Genomic DNA, 14,277 nt, shown 5'->3' with positions numbered 1-14,277 from the left:
ACAAGATCTATACGCTTAAAATCTAGTTGTTGTTTTTTTTTTTTTTTTACCTTATAGTTGAAATATTTGAAGTGTAGAGAAGAAAGCAGCTGCTGTGTGATTCTTTATTTTCTTCATTTTTTTCATTTTGGTTTTTGGGTCACACCCGGCAGCTCTCAGGGATTCCTCCTGGCTTTACCTTCAGAAATCACTCCTGGCGGGTTTGGGGGGCCATATGGAATGCTGGGATTCGAACCACCGTCCTTCTTCATGCAGGCAAATACCTCCAGCCCCAGGGTGCTTTATATTCTGTGGTATTTTGCAAGCATTTGGAAGTGGTAAAAAGGAGCACTTGCAACAGGGTTTTCTGGAACCAAATCACGCAGCTAAACAGTAATTGTGGCAAAGGAGGGCCAGACTGTTTGGTGAATACTTTGTGCACTTGGAGGTGGCAAGAGAGCGGTTGATGATGCCTTCTACCTCTGTTTCATGGCAGGAATCACTCAAAGGAAATGAGTATTTTGATGGAAGTACTTTGGAAATCTGAAGGAGTTCAGTGGGTCTGACGTACGGTTGTTGGTTTTTGACACAGGAAAAAAGTCCGTCAGAGTATTTGAAGATCACCCAAGCGAAAGAACAGCAAGAATTGCTGGCTCGAGAAGAGTTAGAGTTGCAGAAAAAAGCAATCTTCGCAGAGGGTGAAAATAAACTTCGGGACCTTCACCAAGAAGTAGAGGCTTATAGAACTGTAAGTTTAAATGACATTCCTGTTCCAGAGCTGTGGAATTATTGGCATATGAACAGTTTCGTTTTCTTGATAAAATCGGAAAGAGGTTATGGTTTGAATGGGTTAGCTTGAGATATATGCTCTTTGTTTTTAGATAGGAAGATGATTTGATTGAAGAGTAGTTTGACTTCGTTTATTTAAGACAGCCTGTAGCAGGTGATAGTATTATTTCTGTTGCCATTCTTTGTACTTGGACTCTGCATTTCCACCAGGTTGTTTATTCACCAGAGATCTTTAGGAAGTGGTCTCTTTTGAGAGTAGAATTTGCTTTGATTCCATTGTGTTGCAAATCAGTTGATTCCATTTGTATTACACTTTGTTCTGATGTTACATAAAAGTTTTCAGTTTTTAAGGACCTTTGAAATAGCATATGAAATGTACGACTGGCTGATCTGACTAGTTTTGAATAAATTCTTTTTCTTTCTTTGGTTTTCACTTGGCAGTGCTCAGGGGTTTACTCCTGGCTCTGTGCTCAGAAATTGCTCCCGGCAGTCTTGGGGGGCCATCTGGGGATGCTGGGATTTGAACCACAGTCTGTCCTGGATCAGTTGTGTGCAAGGCAAACACCCTACTGCTGTGCTATCTCTTGGACCCTGAATACACTTATTTTTAAAAAATTAAGCCTTTTTGCTGATGTTGATGGTGAAGTAGTCACTTCTTACCCACAATTCTCAACTGCTTTATTTTTTGGTTCCCATTTTTATTTTATGGCACGCTGGTGGATTGAACCACGGTCCGTCCTAGGCTAGCATGGGCAAGGCAGATGCTGACTGCTTGTGCCAGCCCTCTGGACCCTCTTTTGAGAAATCTTAAGTTTGGTGTAAAGAAACCAGACCTATTTTCTTCCAGAATCATAAATATAATAGAATGCTATTATCGACTCAAATTGAACCCCCCCACCAAATTATTATCTACTTTATGGTTTTTTGTTTTTTTTTCCATTTTTGGGTCACACCCGGCAGTGCTCAGGGGTTACTCCTGGCTCTATGCTCAGAAATCGCCCCTTGTAGGCACTATGGGATGCCAGGATTCGAACCACTGTTCTTCTGCATGAAAGTCAAACGCCTTACCTCTATGCTATCTCTCAGTCTCTCTGCTTTATGTTTATTTCAAATTTTTTTTTGGTTTTTGAGTCACACCCAGCAGCGCTGAGAGGTTACTCCTGACTCTAAACTCAAAATCGCCCCTGGCAGGCACGGGGGAGCATACGGAATACTGGGATTCGAACCGCCATCCTTCTGCATGCAAGGCAAATGCCTTACCTCCATATTATCTCTCCAGCCCCATTTTATTTCATTTTTGTTAACAATTACTATATCCTTGAAAATATAGAGTTGAAACTGATATCAAATAGGTAGAAAAATCTGGAATTATGAGCTATGTTAAGAATAGAATCTTTATCATATCGTCTAATTTCTTTAGGAACCAAGCACAGATTCTTTATGCTTTACAGTGTTTGGTATTATATATACATAGTTATTTGTCCAATTTGGGGGGTATTTGGGTCATACTTGTTATTGCTTAGGGGTTACTCATGGCTCAGCTCTCAGAAATTGTTCCTGGAAGGCTCAAAGAATTATATGGATGTTGGGATTTGAACTCAGATTGGTCACGTGCAAGGCAAATGCCATTCCCACTGTACCATCACTCTTACCCTATTTGTCTAAACTTTAATGTATGTATAGACATTATGCCATGCTTATCATTGCTAATAAGCAAGTGTGGTCTTTAACAAAATACATCTGTTTCTATTAACAGAGAATTCTTGAATTAGAAAGTTATTTGGAAAAAAATGTGCAAGAAAGCAAAAATCAATCAGAAGATTTGGCTACTCATTTGGAAGCTGAGAAAAATAAGCACAACAAAGAAATTACAGTCTTGGTTGAAAAGCATAAGACAGAATTGGAAAGCCTACAGCATCAGCAGGATAACCTTTGGACTGAGAAATTACAAGTCTTACAGAAACAGCACCAGACTGCAATGGAAACGCTTAGAGAAAAGCATGAACAAGAGAAAGAGACATTGTTGAAAGACAAAGAGATTCTCTTTCAGGCCCACATAGAAGAGATGAACAAAAAGACTTTAGAAAAGCTTGATATGAAGCAAACAGAAGTAGAATCATTATCTTCTGAACTTTCAGAAGTATTTCAAGCCCGTGACAAGCTGGATACGGAACTCTCTGTACTCAAGGATCAAGCAGAGAAAGTGAAACAGGAATTAGAAGCCAAATTAGATGAACAGAAAAATCACCACCAACAACAAGTTGACAGTATCATCAAAGAACAAGAGATATCTCTCCAGAGAACTGAGAAGGCACTAAAAGATGAAATTAATCATCTTGGAATTCTTCTGAAGGAAAAGGACAAGCAGCTGAAAGAGCAGCAGGTTCTTGTGGAAAACTTAGAGGCAGAAATCAAAAGGTCTGAAGGAGAACTCCAACAGGCAGCTGCTAAGCTTGATTTTTGTCAGTCCCACCAGAATATTGCATCTGAGCAGACAAAAGCATATGAGGAGCAGTTAGTCCAGTTGCAGCAGAAGTTGTTAGACTTGGAAACAGAAAAAAGTCTTCTTACCAAGCAAGTCACTGAAGTGGAACTGCAGAAGAAAGATGTTTGTACTGAGCTAGACACACACAAAATCCAGGTGCAGGACTTAATGCAGCAACTTGAGAAACACAGTAGTGACATGGAAGCAAAAGTAAAATCCTTAACCCAATTCTATGAGTCTCAGATTAAAGATAATAATATAGAGCAACAACAGACAAAACAAATCTTGATGGAAAAAGAAAATATAATTTTACAAATGAAAGGACAGAACAAAGAAATTGAAATACTTAAACAGAAATTGTCAGCAAAGGAGGACAGTATTACTGTTTTGCGTGAAGAATATGAAACCAAATTTAAAAATCAAGAAAAAAAGATGGAAAAAATTAAGCAAAAAGGTAAGGAAATGCAAGAAGCATTGAAGAAAAAATTGTTGGATCAGGAAGCAAAACTTAAAAAAGAGCTCGAAAATACTGTCCTAGAGCTTAGTCAGAAAGAAAAACAGTTCAATGCCAAAATTTTGGAAATGGCACAGGCTAATTCAGCTGGGATCAATGATGCTGTATCCAAGCTGGAAATGAACCAGAAAGAACAAATAGAAAGTCTGACTGAGGTGCATAAAAGAGAACTGAATGATGTCATATCAGTCTGGGAAAAGAAACTTAATCAGCAATCCGAAGAACTTCAGGAAAAACATGAAACCCAGCTACAGGAAAGAGAACAAGAGGTAGCTGAACTGAAGCAAAAGATCCTCATGTTGGGGTGTGAGAAAGAAGAGATGAGCAAGGAAATAGAATGGCTGAAGGAAGAAGGGGTCAAGCAGGATACAGTAGTAAAGGAGTTCAAGGAACAGTTCAACCAAAAGTCTGCTCACGTGAATTCTCTCTTAGAAAAGGAAACTCAGTTGAAGGCCCAGCTTAAAAAGCTGGAAGTTGACTTGGATCATTCTTTGAAGGAAAATGCTTCTCAGCAAGAACATCTAGTTGAACTGAAGACATTGGCAGAAAAAGATAAACTTAAGATTTCTGAGTTAACTGACAAGTTGAAAGCTACTGATGAAGAATTCCAGAGTTTGAAAGCTGCACATGAAAGAAATAAGAAAAGCCTGGAAAATAAAAGCTTGGAATTCAAAACACTATCTGAGGAACTCATTGTTCAGCTAGATCTTTACTCTAAGGAAACTGAGGCCTTATTACAAGCCAAAACAGATGAACTCATCAATAGTAGTAGTACTAAAATTAATGCTCTTCTCTCTAGAATTTCTCATTGTCAGAACCGCACAACTAAAGTTCAGGAGGTCCTACTCATGAAAACTCGTAAAGTTTCTGATTTAGAGTCACAACTTAAACAGCTAACTGAAGAGTGGAAGACACTCCATAGTTCTTTTCAACAGGCTTCCAATCAGTTAGAAGAAAAAGAAAATCAAATTCGGAGCATGAAGGCTGAGAGAGAAGGCCTTGTAAGAGAAAAGGAAGCTCTACAGATGGAAGGAGGCCATCAGCAACAGGCTGCCTCAGAAAAGGAGTCCTGCATCACACAGCTGAAGAAAGAGTTAGCAGAAAACACCAATGCTCTCACTTTGATGAAAGAAGAGCTTAACGAGAAAAAATTGGAGATCTGTAGTCTGAGTAAACAGTTGACAGATTTGAACGATCAGCTTCAGAATAGTGTCAGCATAACTGAAAAAGAAGAAGCCATTTCATCTCTTAGAACATGTTATGATGAAGAAAAACGTGAACTGCAGGATCAGGTGCAAAATTTATCTTTGAAAACTGAAACTCTAAATAATGAGAAAATATCTGCTCTTGAAAGGGAAGATCATTTGTCCAAAAAATTCTCAGAATGGAAGAAGAAAGCCCAGTCAAAATTTACACAGTATCAAAACACTATTAAAGAATTGCAGATGCAGCTTGAATTAAAAGCAAAGGAAGTCAGTGAAAAAGACAGGACCATCACTTTATTGAAAGAAGACCTTGATCAGCAAAATAAAACATGTGAAAGTTTAAAAAGTGAAATGGAAGATAAGATGAGTCAGTTGCATAAAACGGAGAGTAATTTAGAAACTGAGCTAAAAACTCAAGCAGCAAGAATTATGGAATTAGAGGAACTCGTTGCTCATAAAACAAATGAAATTGAGTCCTTAGGTGAAGTTCTTAAAAATGACAACCAACAAAAGGACATAGAAAGGAATGAAATCGCTCAGAAACTCCAACACATTCAAGAGTTAGAAAAAGAGAAGGACAAATGGGTTAAGGAAGCTGAAAAAAAAGTTTCAGAACTTGAAGAGCAAGTGTCTTCTCTGAAATCTGAACTGGAGACTACGAAGAAAGAATTGGAATATGTAGATTCAAGTATGAAGGGAAAAGAACAGGAGTTCAGAGCATTGGAAGAGAAACTGGAGTTAGAACATTCTAAAAAACTAGCAGAACTGAAGAAAAAAGCTGAACAGAAGATTGCTGCCATCAAGAAGCAGTTATTGTCTCAGAGGGACGAGAAAGAGCAGCACTATAAAAAAGACACAGAAAGACATTTGAATGAGTTGCACATAAAACTGAGGGAAAGAGAGGATGCGATTCATATATTGGAAGAAAAACTCAAGTCAACAGAAAGTTCACCACCAGCAGAAATGTCAGTTGTACCCAGATCAGCAAATAGCTTGGGATGCGCCGAGCAGGAAGATCTGGGTTCCCAAGGCTGTGTGCACCAGGCATGTGAAGAAAAAATCAGTGTTTTACAAAGAGATTTAATGGCAAAAGAAAAGCTGCTGCAGAAGCTAGAGCTAGAAAGAGAAGAGACAGCAGCTTCTCATTCTGAAATGCAATGCAAATATCAAGAGCTCTTAAAAAAGATAGAACACACTGAAGCAAAGCAACAGGAGGATCAAGTTATGATCAGTCATCTTCAGGAAAAAACTATGTATTCCTTGGAAGCTTCTCAGCAAGTAGAAGAAAAGGGAGGTAAAAATGACAAAGCAAAACAAAACTTGGAAAATGTGAATGACAATGTTCAGAAAGCCCTTCAGGAGAAAGAATTAGCCTATCAGATGTTAGAGAAAAAGATGAAAGAGCTTGATTCATGCTTGGTAAGAGAGAAGGAAGCACATAGGGCTGAAGTGGATGAGCTGACCTCAAAATATGAAAAATTACAGGCTTTACAGCAGCAAATGGATGAAAAGAGAAGATCCACAAATACTTGGGAAGAAAGTGCTACTGAAAAGTCCAAATCACTTTCAGCTCAGCCCAGATTACATAGTAACACAGGGACTGAACACAATGACCTGGAATTTAAATTAGCGGGAGCAGAACAAGAGAAGCAGAAGCTGGGTAAGGAGATTGTTCAACTGCAGAAAGATCTTCGAGGTTTGCGGAAAGAGCATCAGCAGGAATTGGATATCATGAAGAAAGAACATGAGCAAGAAATAGAGGAGAGAATCAGGTAAGTACTTAATTAGCATAAAGGCAATCCTTTAAAGATCGTCTTTTTTGCGTGCCCAAGATAGTTAAATTGCTCCTACTTGAAGTATCAAATATAGTGAGCTAAATATTAAGGATAAATAAAAAATGACTTAAAGTTATAGTATTCTGTGTCTGTTTTTGGGAATATGACCTTCTCTTGTAGAACGATTATGGTTGTTAGGTTCACAGTCAAATAATTATTTGATTTTTTTAAAAAATAATTTTAGGAACTAGAAAGATAGTACAGTAGGCAGGATGCTTGCTTTGCCACATAAGTTGCCAAATCATAAATCTTTGGCTTTGAAAATCAAACCAAAGTACCTTCCAGAAGGTAGCTCAGATTTCAGAAATATGAAATGGACGTTAAGAGATGTGGAATATAATTTGGACTTCAGTAGGACTAAAGGCTTAGGTCCTTTGGTCTAAGTGATAGTACTGCGTAAGGCATTGCCTTGCACATGGGTTGGTCCCCTGAACACAGACCCCAAAACAAAACATATGTAATACAATACACACTTATAATACTATATATGGTATTGTACTGTTATGTAGTATGAAGGCACAGAGAGAAAAATCTTAAAAACAAAGATTCTTTACCCCTTTGAGACCGTTTCTGGAGAGAATCAGTTTGTCTTTTCAGGATTTTTCTATACCTGGACATACAGCTGCCCTAAAACATTTTTGTTTTATTTTTGTTTGTTTTGGTTTTGTTTTGGAGCTACGTATTTGGTTGTGTTCAGGGTGTACTTCTAGCTCTGCACTCAGAAATTATTCCTGGTAGGCTCAGGGGACCAGTGGTACAGACTGGGGAATGAGCCCGAGTTGGCTGCGTGCAAGACAAATGCCCTACCCACCGTGCTATTGCACTGGCTCCCTTAAAGTTGTCTTACACCACTGATCATACTGTATGAACATTAATTTGAAGACTAGTTTGTTCCATGTCTGACAGCAGTTATCTTGTGCACATTGATTCTATAGACAGGAACAGGAAGATCTTGAGTTGAAGCACAATTCTACATTAAAACAGCTCATGAGGGAGTTTAATACACAGCTGGCACAAAAGGAACAGGAGTTGGAGGTGACCATCAAAGAAACCATCGGTAAGTCAAATGTAAATGCGGTGAAGAACCATGGAAGTTACCAGCAGACTCTGGATAATTCAAATTTTTTCTTCACATTCTGCTGAGTGCTTTAAATGATTATATTGGAGGGGGAAAATGATCCTTGCCAAGGAAAGTTGCAAGTGGGAACCATAAGACCTGGTCTGCCTTAACAAGAGGAACGGGTGAGAGACCTGAAAGCTCTAGTTAATTACCTTAAAAGCTCCTTCAGAGCTCACATTGGACTTGATTGACTTGATTGACACATTTAATTGGGTCAGGGCTATTGGGACTAATATCCTTTCTTGTTTGTGTTCATTTTTCATTTATTAGATAAAGCCCAGGAGGTGGAGGCTGAGCTTTTGGAGAGCCATCAAGAAGAAACAAATAAGTTACATAAAAAAATCGCAGAAAAAGAAGATGATCTGAAAAGAACAGCTAAAAGATACGAAGAAATCCTTGATGTACCGTATTTTTCCACCTTTCTCTGTATTGGAATTTATGTATTGTAAAATCTTGTTTGAAAAAGATGACTTGTTCAGATTTTCCGTTTTTTTAACATAGAGGATCTTTCATTTTAGTTCAATGTTATCCAAACTGTTATTACAATACTGCATATAGATTTATATAGTGCCTAATTGATTTCTCCCAAAATCATAGTGTCCTGATAGGATTCTGTTAACCAGGCAGTATAGTTCTCTTGGAAGATACTGTAGCAGCGGTGAATGACCTAGCAGAGGAATGGGTTGTCTCTTTTTCTGTCTTTCTTACAGTCAGACTTAGTTGTGAGAGAGCAGCACTAAGAATTAAGATCTTGGGTGGATGCTTACTGCTAGGACAATGTGTTTATGAATGTGGTCACTCAGTTTGAACATTTACTGGAGGGTCTCTTGACTACTCATTTCTATTCCAATAGGTGTCTTGGACCTATTGCAGTTCAGTATAGTTCAGAGACAGCTTCTCTCGAAGTTAGTTGTGGGACTGGGATGTTTAAGTTTGTACAGAAATGGGTATGGGGGGTCGGAGAGATAGCATGGCAGTAGGGCATTTGCCTTGCATGCAGAAGGATGGTGGTTCGTATCTCAGCATCCCATATGGTCCCCCAAGCCTGCCAGGAGCAATTTCTGCACGTAGAGCCAAGAGGATCCCCTGAACTCTGCCAGGTGTGACCCAAAAAAACAAACAAAAAGAAATGGATATGGGTAGTTGGAATACAGTTCCAGGATAGGAACTGGGTCTGCCCCATTCTGAGAAGGCTCCAGTAATGTGGACCCAGAGATCAGGCCTGCCAGGTTTGGCACTGTGATCTCGACACAAATAGCTATGTTCTTATATCAGCTCACAGAATTCAATGACATTTCTTTTAATAGCTAAATGAAGCCTGGGCATACATTTCTATTCCTCACTTTCCTAGCTTAGATTACATTTTAACTCTTCCTTTCCCTCTATGAAAGAACTGGAAACTTTTGCCATTCCTTCTGTTTTCCTTGCCCTTTGTACATACACACTCACCACCTCAAGAATATGAAATTCGGGCCCGGAGAGATAACACAGCGCTGTTTGCCTTACAAGCAGTCGATCCAGGACCAAAGGTGGTTGGTTCGAATCCCGGTGTCCCATGTGGTCTCCCGTGCCTGCCAGGAGCTATTTCTGAGCAGACAGCTAGGAGTAACCCCTGACACCGCTGGGTGTGGCCCAAAAACCAAAAAAAAAAAAAAAAAAAAAAAAAAAAGAATATGAAATCCGCTTTTCTTTTCTGATTAATCATCAGAAAATGTCTGAATCCCTTTACATATCCGACATAACATCCTGCATATAGTAGTTCTCAAGACTTGGTTTTCATTGAGTCAGATTCTGCATTTCTCTCCTCTTATCTCTGTACCACTGTTGTCTTGGTCGGGGCTACCATCTTTCATCTGTTCTGGTTTGTTCACTAAATGTCCATGTGCTATCCTGGCTGTTTGTCTCTCCCTTGGCACGATGTATGTGCTTTTTCTTGACAATTATTTTCTTTCACGAAACAAAAAGTGAATCATAACCGTTACCACTTTCTGCATGGGTTTGTTCATAGTGTTGCTTGGAGAACCAGGTGGTGCTGGTCTTTGCATAAACAGGACAAGTATACTACCACCAAGCCATTGTTCTCCCTTCCCCAAATGTTTTGGTTTCTTTTTACTGGGGGAGGAGGGTGGGCACACCTGGTAATGCTCAGGGGTTACTTCTGGCTCTGTTCTAAGAAATCACTCTCAGCAGGGACGATATGGGATGTTGGGGATGGAACCTGGGTTGGCCCTATGCAAATGCCCTAAGCACTGTGCTATCTCTTAAGCACCCTCAACTGTTTTCTTCATTTGAAATAATATATCTTGCACTTCTTTCCAGTTCTTTAAAGACTTCGTTTAAACTCATACTTCACCTAGACAATTGTAATATCAAAATCTGGGTCTCACTGCATACAGAGCTTTCCTGTGATCTTTTCAAACAAGGCTAGACTACATTGATATAAACGCGCACACGGTGTAAAGGGGCAGAGTCAAAGTATTTAACAAAACCTGGAAAGTAATGCACAGACAATAGTTCCTTGTCAGTATTGTTTTTGGAATGGAGACTAACATGGCTCTTGGGGCAATGTGAAAGTGGCTTAGTTTTCAAATGTCTCTGTCTTGCTTAAGATGAGGGAAGTTTCTTGACAAGTGCCGCTTATATCAATGAGTACCTAAGTGTCTTGTAGTTCTAGTTCATGCCTTATCTGCTGTTGAAAGTGTCTTGGTTCTGGGAAGTCAGCCTCTGTTAAACCACATACCTGTTTGAGGTTTAGTCTCTCACTCAGCAAACAATTTTCCTCTCCATACATTTTTGTATGTTTGCTTTTCCTCAAAGATATTTTGTGACTTGTTTTCTTCTGAAGTACTTGTTGACATATTTGCTTTATCCTAAAGGCTCGTGAAGAAGAAATGACTGCAAAAGTGAAGGACCTGCAGACTCAACTTGCGGAGCTGCAAGAGAAATATCAGCAAAGACTCCAGCAAGAAGAGGGAAACCAAGGCCAGAAGGATAGCATGGAGGTAAGGCATTTGGCTTGCATGCAGGAGTACAGTGGGTCGAATCCTGGTATCCCATATGGTCCCCCATGACTGCCAGGGGCGATTTCTGAGCACAGCCGGGTGTGACACAAGACACGTCCCCCCCCCAAAAAAAAATACAAGAAGCAGCAAACCCTGGCAATGATAAAGTAAGAGGAACAGTGATTTATAGATTGCTTGGAAACTTTCTAAATTTTTTTTTAAACTTTCTAAATTTTGTTGTTTTTGTTGCACTCTTGAAAAAATGATTACAGAGCCTTTCATAAGAAAGATTCTTTCCTCCATTCCATAGACAATGACACAAAGGTGCAAAGAGGTAACTAGATGTTGATGCTCACCCAATAAATATTTTACCGGGAGAGGAAATCTAGTCTGCAAGCCTTCAAAGCTTAGGTATTTCTGTTACACCCGGTGCTGCTCAGTCTTTTCCTTAGAAGAACAAAGAAAAGTGGATCTTTGACTTCTGGGACAGAACTAAACATTGTCCATATGATATGGACATACATCAAATATTATATATATATCATATTATATGATAATTTTAGATTTTTATATTTTATACAAAATGTATGTAAATGGTATGTTATGCTTTAAAGCTTACCCTGAATAGTCACATAAATTGTTTTTAGTTAGATGACATCAAGAAAAAGTTTGTATTTTTCTTCTTGATTAAGGAACCAGTTGCAGTGATAGTGAGGTAATTTTAGGGTCTTTGATTGAATTCAGGCATGTCTAGACATTTTATCCTTCCAGTGTTTAAATAAAATGGCTATGAAAGATAGGCCATGTTTACCTTGTGGCTTTCCAGCCTATTGGCATGCTAAACGTGGCCGTGGCCCCAGTTGAGTAGCCAGATGGCATGTCTACTCTGTGCTTACCTGTTCACGTATATATCGACACTCATAGTTTGTATAATTATACTGACTAAGTTTAAAAGCAAATTATTTAAAGTTGACACCTGCCAAGGGAAACTATCATTTCATCGGAGTTCCTTTGGTTGTAAATTCTATCAACTCTTGTTTTTGTGTTTTCATTTTCAGGTAACAATTAAGAAACTCCAGGTAAGTACTTCTTCATGGAATTTGAATGAAAGTGATATCTATTCAGGAAGAATTTGTTGTTTTGTTTTGTTTTGTTTTGTTTTGTGTTCTAGGAAGAATTTGTTTTTTAAGTCAAAACTGTGAGAGAAGATTTTTAAACAGGAAAAGCAAACATTTGTATGACGACGAGACATTTCATATTGGACTTCTTTTTTTCCAGACACAGCTTGCACAGAAGACTACACTAGTCAGTGATTCCAAGTTAAAAGAGCAAGAGTTCCAAGAACAGGTACAGACTGGACTGTGTATTACGTTCTTCTATGTTCGGATTTTATGTGGGGCAGTAGAGCGGACTGTTTTAGGACTTGACATTGCATTCTTCTCACACAAACAGAGGAGAGATTCCTCGAAGAGCATTTTTATCCTTTTCCTTTTTAAGAGCAATTTGTTTTTATTTAGTTTGTAATAACTTCCTAAAAATAGCTTTTATTTTTATGAGAGGAAATATCTTTGACTACTTCTCTTTTTTTGTTTTTTTATTTTTGTTTGTTTTTGGGCCACACCAGGCAGTGCTCAGGGGTTCCTCCTGGCTGTCTGCTCAGAAATAGCTCCTGGCAGGCACGGGGGACCATACGGGACACCGGGATTCGAACCAACCGCCTTTGGTCCTGGATCGGCTGCTTGCAAGGCAAACGCCGCTGTGCTATCTCTCCGGGCCCCTTTTACTACTTTTCTTATGTTGTCTTAATTCAAAATGACCCGTCCACATGTTATCCAGTGATTCAGTATACCGGCACACAAACACCACTTCATGAATATATGCGATGAGACCCCTTCTGTCTTTCAGACCCTGGAGAAGTAATGCTTCACGTCAACAGGCTAAGATTAAAGACAAACCTTTAAGTAATTTTCAGTTTCCTTAGGGAAATTACAACACTAATAACTCTCACGACAATCTTAATGAGTGAGAGAAGTAGATTGCCTGTCTTGAATACAGGCAGAGGTGGGGAAGGAGGGACGGGGCATTGGTGGTAGGAAGGTTGCACTGGTGAAGGAGAATATTCTGCTTATGACTGAAACCCAACTATAATCATGCTTGTAATCATGGTGCTTAAATAAAGATTTTATATTAAAAAAAAGGAATTTTCAATTTCCTTAAAATTTACGCATTATAACATTTTTAATATTTGTTGGAACTAAGTTTTAGAGGATTATATGGCTGCAGTTTCAAAATCTGCACAATGTGTTTTTAAAATTTATTAGGATGTCATAAGTAGATGATGCGTTTTCTACTTCCCAGAGGCTTAACTTTTCTATTCTCAGGTTTAAAACTTTAAATGCTTTAAAATTTGTTTTATTTTATTTGGGCGTGAGGAACTTGAACCATACTCAACAATGTTTAGGGGCTACTCCCTGCTCTGTACTCAGGGATCACTGCTTACAGTGCTCTTCATTTTAGGATTGTAGACACGATGGCTCAAAGGGCTGAAACCTGTGAGCAGAAATCCTGGCTTCTATCTCTGGCACTGTAGGGTTCCTTTTTTTTTTTTTTTTTTTTGGTTTTTGGGCCATACCCGGCGATGCTCAGGGGTTACTCCTGGCTGTCTGCTCAGAAATAGCTCCTGGCAGGCACGGGGGACCCTATGGGACACCGGGATTCGAACCAACCACCTTTGGTCCTGGATCGGCTGCTTGCAAGGCAAACACCGCTGTGCTATCTCTCCGGGCCCCACTGTAGGGTTCCTTGTATCAGAGAGTAACCCTTCAGAACCATCAAATGTGATTCCCCCCTTCAAAAAATGTTTTTTTTTTTTTTTTTTTGGGCGGGGGGTTGGGGTTTTTGGGCCACACCCGGTGGTGCTCAGGGGTTACTCCTGGCTGTCTGCTCAGAAATAGCTCCTGGTGGGCACGGGGGACCATATGGGACACCGGGATTCGAACCAACCACCTTTGGTCCTGGATCGGCTGCTTGCAAGGCAAACACCGCTGTGCTATCTCTCCGGGCCCCCCAAAAATGTTTTTAAGCATTCTCTAGTATATATATTTTTCTGGTTTTTGGGTCACACCCGGCAGTGCTCAGGAGTTCCTTCTGGCTCTACACTCAGAAATCGCTCCTTGCAGGCTCGGGAGACCATATAGGATGTTGGGATTCGAACCACTGCCCTTCTGCATGCAAGGCAAATGCCCTACCTCCATGCCATCTCTCCAGCCCCAGCATTCTCTAATTCTTCAATTGATCGAGCATAGCAGTTTTTGAACTTGGTTTTTGTTTTGGTTTGGGGGCATACCT

General features: G+C 39.5%; 1 protein-coding gene across 2 annotated transcripts in view; it reads left to right on the top strand.

Annotated features, from left to right (window-relative positions):
* The window catches only part of LOC125998115 (golgin subfamily A member 4-like), a 111,277-nt gene that overhangs the window by 77,448 nt on the left and 19,552 nt on the right, over positions 1 to 14,277 (top strand). For both annotated transcript variants that reach the window (XM_049766364.1, XM_049766363.1), the window contains 7 exons: positions 572 to 727; positions 2,525 to 6,744; positions 7,743 to 7,864; positions 8,198 to 8,328; positions 10,804 to 10,929; positions 11,988 to 12,008; positions 12,208 to 12,276. In XM_049766364.1, coding sequence (XP_049622321.1) covers positions 572 to 727; positions 2,525 to 6,744; positions 7,743 to 7,864; positions 8,198 to 8,328; positions 10,804 to 10,929; positions 11,988 to 12,008; positions 12,208 to 12,276 — 4,845 coding nt within the window. The remainder of the gene's footprint in view (positions 1 to 571; positions 728 to 2,524; positions 6,745 to 7,742; positions 7,865 to 8,197; positions 8,329 to 10,803; positions 10,930 to 11,987; positions 12,009 to 12,207; positions 12,277 to 14,277) is intronic.

This window comes from Suncus etruscus, chromosome 20 (genome assembly GCF_024139225.1).
Source record: "Suncus etruscus isolate mSunEtr1 chromosome 20, mSunEtr1.pri.cur, whole genome shotgun sequence".
In the NCBI taxonomy this organism is placed as follows: Eukaryota; Metazoa; Chordata; class Mammalia; order Eulipotyphla; family Soricidae; genus Suncus; species Suncus etruscus.
Note: the sequence above shows the minus strand (reverse complement) of the source record. Positions and strands in the feature narration are given on the sequence as shown.